This window comes from Pundamilia nyererei, unplaced genomic scaffold, assembly GCF_000239375.1.
Source record: "Pundamilia nyererei isolate P.nyererei 1_Seehausen unplaced genomic scaffold, PunNye1.0 scaffold00002, whole genome shotgun sequence".
In the NCBI taxonomy this organism is placed as follows: Eukaryota; Metazoa; Chordata; class Actinopteri; order Cichliformes; family Cichlidae; genus Pundamilia; species Pundamilia nyererei.
This window is the reverse complement of record NW_005187403.1, coordinates 3,310,087-3,315,776: the sequence shown is the minus strand read 5'-3', so window position 1 is coordinate 3,315,776 and position 5,690 is coordinate 3,310,087. Positions and strand designations below refer to the sequence as shown.

Here is a 5,690-nt window from a genome sequence, read left to right as displayed (position 1 = left end):
AGAGTAAGCAATAACTCTTTATGAGAAACTATCATTTTATAGATTTAGTGGGCAAACAAATAATTATTCAGCAAAGTCATGTTTGCAAAATTGGGGGGGAAAATAAATAAAAACAAACAAACAAAAAAAACAAAAACACAGCCCTACTTTATTCGGCCATGTTCATCAGAATGACATAAAACGACCTCCATTACAACAGAGTTGCTTACTGTTGTGTTATTAATAGAGGTTTATGTCATATGTCATATTTACTCAGGGTTCATGCACATTTTCCATTTCAAAATGTCATATTTATCCACACTCCTGAGGTTTATTGAGAAAAAGAAAAAGAAAAAACACCCTGCATTTAACAACAAGCTACATCATTTTTAGGTATCTAACATGCAAGTTTCATTTTGAAGAGCACACTGTTATTTTTTTCTCCCCCATTTCCTTTTTACATGAATACATTGGGGTGGTTGTGGCTTCTCCGCTAGCTGACTCACTAATGTAAGTGATTCAATCCTGGCTCTTCAGGTATGCATGCCAAAAGGGCTTTGGGTAAAGTGTTTTAAGTATATGTATAAAAGGTGCTGTATGACTGTGTGTGTGTGTGTGTGTGTGTGTGTGTGTGTGTGTGTGTGTGTGTGTGTGTGTATAAACATGGCTTGTGCTGCAATGTCCATTCAATGGTTAAATGGACTATAGTACGTGCCAAATAAATGATAGTCCATTTATGTTACTATATAATCCAAAAATGTTCTGTCAAGCTTGACATTTGACCATCTGAAATGCTGACTTAATACAATTCAAAGACTGTAGAGGGAGCTGTGTGGAGGAGTGTGCATTTGGGTGCAGGCTAAAGTTGGCCTGCTCTCTCACATAGTAGTATTTTGTCTGAGGTGCCTGCCTTCCCCAAATGCTATTGAAAAAACACTGCAGAACACAGGGAGAATCTAGAATTATACCACCTCTCTAAACCTTGAAAACCCATTTCAATACTGCACCGATTCCCCGATTATCAGCTTTTAGGCACCTCCCTTTTAGTTAATATAGTCATTCTTCATCTTTACAATACACTCACCTCTATGATGTTATGCATGTGTGGCAGGAGACGATCGAGGCGAACCTCAAGCAACATAACAAGAGCTCTACAAACATTCTTCCTCACTTCTGGCTCATCATCTGTTGCCAGTGCAAAGAGATTCTACAGAGGGCAGGGCGACAGCTTAAAGTTAATACCACTGTTGGCAATAACATAAGAATAAATATGATTGAGAGGGGAATAGTCAATACAGTAATGCAGAACATTACAGATAATGTACCAGTGTTTTAGATGTTTGTGAATGTACACAGTTCTGCGATTTGCTGTATGTATAATCTGTAGCCATTTGCTTTAAATGTCCAGTTTACTATATCAAAATGTTAAATATATACCCCATATCTTTAAAAGACATAACAAAGAAAGACATACATTGAGGTGCTGCACCATCTTACGGTACAAACTGGCATTACAGAAAGGCCCCAGCTTGACTTCAGTTGGGTGTCTTCAGCACAGTACACAAATGTTTCGGACAAAGTCTTAGCTGTTCGATTTATGACGGCTTTAGTTCATTTATTACACTTTTAAACTATTAATTGCTACTAACTATTCAGTTTTTTTGTGCTTCAGCCTCTGCCAAATATCTGACTTCAATTTTCTTATTATTAATCTCTTCTCCCAAGCCCTAAACATAATATAATTTGCAATAATTTGCATGAGGCTTGGCATATGCGGCGACTGATTGCAGAAAGCCACAAACTGGAGAGGTAAATCCCAAACTGTCAGAGGAATAGCTCGCCTTATTGAAGTGACCCTTTAGTAGCTTCTGTTTCTTTCTTTTGGGGCCAATGATTTGTTTTGCATATAGATACACTTTTAAAAAAACAACAACAAAAAAACAAAGCATAATAGATAATATAAAGGAGCATTAGAGTCTGACTTGCCTCAATGAAAGGATCGATGTGAAGCATAAGAGCCTGAGTCCTGCTGATGATGAACTGATTGACGCAGGCGATGGCATGAGACCTGCAACAGAGTAACAACCACATTAGAGTCACACCGACATGTTTTCCTCACATGTTGCACACTGTGAATGTAGCCTCTGTATTATTATTTGCCCCATCTCCTCCAATCTAACCTCCAAATATGAGAAAGCTCTCTCTCTACGGGAGTTTTACACTGCAACAGACACTCGTTGTGTGTCGTCTCTAAGAAACATAAGACAGACTGAAAATGTACATACTGGCTGTGTATTCAGATTTAGACTAGACATTTTATTGTATCCAACAAATGGGGAATAGTTCAGGCAAGACACAAAGTCACAGTTTTGGTACACCAGCTGATATCAGCTGGAATGTCAAGTAAGTCCCAGTAGAAGTTTTTCATCAATTTTAAATTACTGAGGAGGAAAGGAACCATCTTCATTTGCTTAAAGTAGTTTTAACTGAAAAGTATGCACCGTCACTAAACCGGTATAATAAACAGCATTCACAGACAATTTAAATGCAATGCCATGCACATTCTAAAAGAGTGTAACAGACTAGGTCATTTCAAATAATAAAACATCCATGTGTAAGTGAAAGGTTCAAAGGACAGTGTAACTTAAAGTCAACTTCAGTCAGCAAAATTGGAAAAAAAAGAAGTATTATGATACCTAATCTTAGGACTGCTGTGTTTGAAAAACTGCAAGAACTTGGGGATCATGATGTTCAGAGGACGGTCCAGCATGTCACTGTCCAGGATCTCAGCAGAGTCCTCGCAGATCTTCTGAAGAGCTCCGAAAGCTCCCTGAAAACAAAGGAAAAAAATGGCATAAGGAAAAGACAGCAAAGCAAACAATGAGAAAGAAAGAGACATGATGGAAGATTTAATTTTTCTGCTAATTTATCAGGAAGTTAACCCCAAAATACTGAGACACTGAAGTAGACAGTAGGAATAAAACGTATTTGGAACTGGTCTTATTTGCTTGATTCTCATCTAACATTGAGGCAAAATTTACTGTATAATAACATAATTTGCTTCATTGCATAGTAAGAATAAAGTCTGCAATCGGAAGCACGCATAAGAGCCAAATATGACAGGTACAATGTAAGAGGCCACACAGTGAAATAAATAAATTGCCCGTATGGTACACTATAGTCATATTACAATCACGCATATTTAAACCCAAGCCCAAAACAAAATCACCCTGGTTCTATAAATCCACATACTGTGTATAAGCTCTGTAACATATGAGACATGGAGGATCATAGTGCTAGTATTTGCATAGTGAAAGCACTAAATAATACATTCCACCTTCTCATCCATGATGTTCAATAGGATTCATCCACTTCTGCTCTAATAACCTTCAAACAGTTGGCACACACACACACACACACACACACACGCACGCACACACATGCACGCACACACACACGAGCACACATATGCACACACACAAGCTGCTTGACAGATGGTTAGTATGCATGCTCACGATATGCTGCAGACTTCAGTCTCTCTCACAAAAATAAATAAATAAATAAAAACATTGCAGCCTGAGAGGCAGATACAAGAAACGGCACAGCACTGACACCAACGCTGTCTGAAATGTGTTTCTATGGAAACCACTCCCATGTCGGCATTCCTTTTAGAGGACAGATACAGAGCCATCTCCACAAGAGAAAAAAAAAAAAAGAGGGGAAAAATATGCTCAGAACCACAGGGGTGACACAAGACGAGGAGGCTAAGGTTAAATCAAGGTCACAAACAAGAAGGGACAAAGGAAATTTATGAAAGGGGAAAAAGGCATTTCTTTCATCAGACTGAATCTTGATGCCAGCAGGTAATCGGAGACGGCAGCGGAAATTTCCTTTTGGAATTTGGAGATGACATTGAGAGAACTGCTAATGGCACCTAGAAACAGACGAAAGGAGACAGTTCCTTTAATTGTATAAGACATGCTGCTGTTTAAGCTAAGAATTGGAAATCCAAACAAAAAAAAAAAAGTAAACAGATGTGATATACATAAGCCATGATATAAAAATCTCAAGACAGCCCCCAAAATGTCAGATTTATCTTAATGTTGAAAAACATGACTGGGTTACTAATGAGCTATTTAGAAGAAAGACTTCCTTTTTTCCCCTCCTATCCATATGTATTCAAGATCACTGGGGTTTAAATGCTGGCATGGCATGATATGTTAACACACATCACGACTAATCAAGAATAATGACCAGACTAACTGATAATGCAATTGTTGGTTGCGAACCTGCGTGGGAACCCAAACAAATATTTCATATTACGCACAACTGTGCTCCAGCGCTGCACACAGTGACGTCAAAACATAATACAGGCATTTGTGTGTGTCAAGAGAGAAGTGCAAAGTAATGGGAGTGGCCTGCAAGTGTTTCAATGATATGCAAGTATCTAAAGTGTAATCTTCCTTTCAAGTCCTGCTACTGAAGGTCGTTCACTGTGAGAATGCAAGTCACGCAGATGGCTGTGAGCCACGGCAAAGAAGAAAAATAATAATACACATGTAGTCGACTAAACGGCTCCTTCAGAATCCTGCCCTTGAAATGTGAATAATGCTACAAATGAGCACTGAGGTGGCAGAGCATTATGATAGGTGATCGTTTTCCCCTTCGAGTGGTATCAACACCGTTATAGCCACTTGTCAACCTCCATTAATCAAAACATAGCCATAACCTATATTAAGCCGTCCACCAGCATTAAACTTGGCATCTGACACACCTGCTTGTTTCTTTATATAGAGCATGCAGAGAAGAGCACAGCGTGGTGACACGAGGAGCTCTTCCAGCAACCACTAGTCTTAAACCACAAAAAAAGGCAGGACTCACTGGTAGGGCAGCAGCTCCTTATGTTACCAAAACAAATGTGTTTTGATTTTTCTGCGTTTTGTTATGTTCATACTAAGCTTAAAAAAAATCTATGACATCATTACTTGAGAACAGATGATTTAAAGCTAAAAACAGCATGCTGCAGTTTCACCATATACAGAAGCTTGTCTTTATACACAGCGTCAGCAGACATTATGTCTCAGCGTGGGACTGTTGAGCAATCAGAGGGAGGATGATTCACTGGGAGAGTCACGAGGATCATCTTGCACAGATACTGTAAATGCACAACATATATTGATCAAATGGCCCAAGGCCAACATGCATTTACACGTTTCTCAAAGCGTAGATTACAGATTGGAAACTGTACACTGGCAGTCACTAAATATACTCCCAAAATAGATATCAAAGTCATGCTGATAGAAATAGTGGATTATTTTGGGGAGGCAGTGGATGCTCAGTTCTTAAAGAGTACTATATGGCTAATCAAGACTACCAACAGCTCTCTCCTAAAATGAAGAAGGTGCCAGATACTACAGCAACAAAAAATAACATCAACATCAGCAACAAGAAGAAATACTGACCCTTTAAAGTGTACTTATTTACTCATTTTCAGCTCAATATTTAAATCTTGGACTCTAGACTAGCTGATTCACTTTTCCCAATAGCCCCCATTTATCTCACACTTAAACTCTTTACACACCAGATGTATACAATTCGGGCAAATATTTAGTGTGTTAATATTTTTTGAACTTGCCTATTTTTACATGCAGCCCTTCAAACCAACTGCGTAATATCACAGGACAAATTTTAAACCTTCATTCCCCCCCCCC

The 5,690-nt window shown here is 38.7% G+C and overlaps 1 protein-coding gene across 1 annotated transcript in view; it reads right to left on the bottom strand.

Moving 5' to 3' along the window:
- Positions 1-5,690, bottom strand: part of tnpo1 (transportin 1) — a 22,397-nt gene that overhangs the window by 10,666 nt on the left and 6,041 nt on the right. Inside the window, exons 6-8 of the mRNA XM_005720174.1 lie at positions 2,676-2,809; positions 1,966-2,047; positions 1,064-1,186 (exon numbers count right to left, since the gene is read on the bottom strand). Coding sequence (XP_005720231.1) covers positions 1,064-1,186; positions 1,966-2,047; positions 2,676-2,809 — 339 coding nt within the window. The remainder of the gene's footprint in view (positions 1-1,063; positions 1,187-1,965; positions 2,048-2,675; positions 2,810-5,690) is intronic.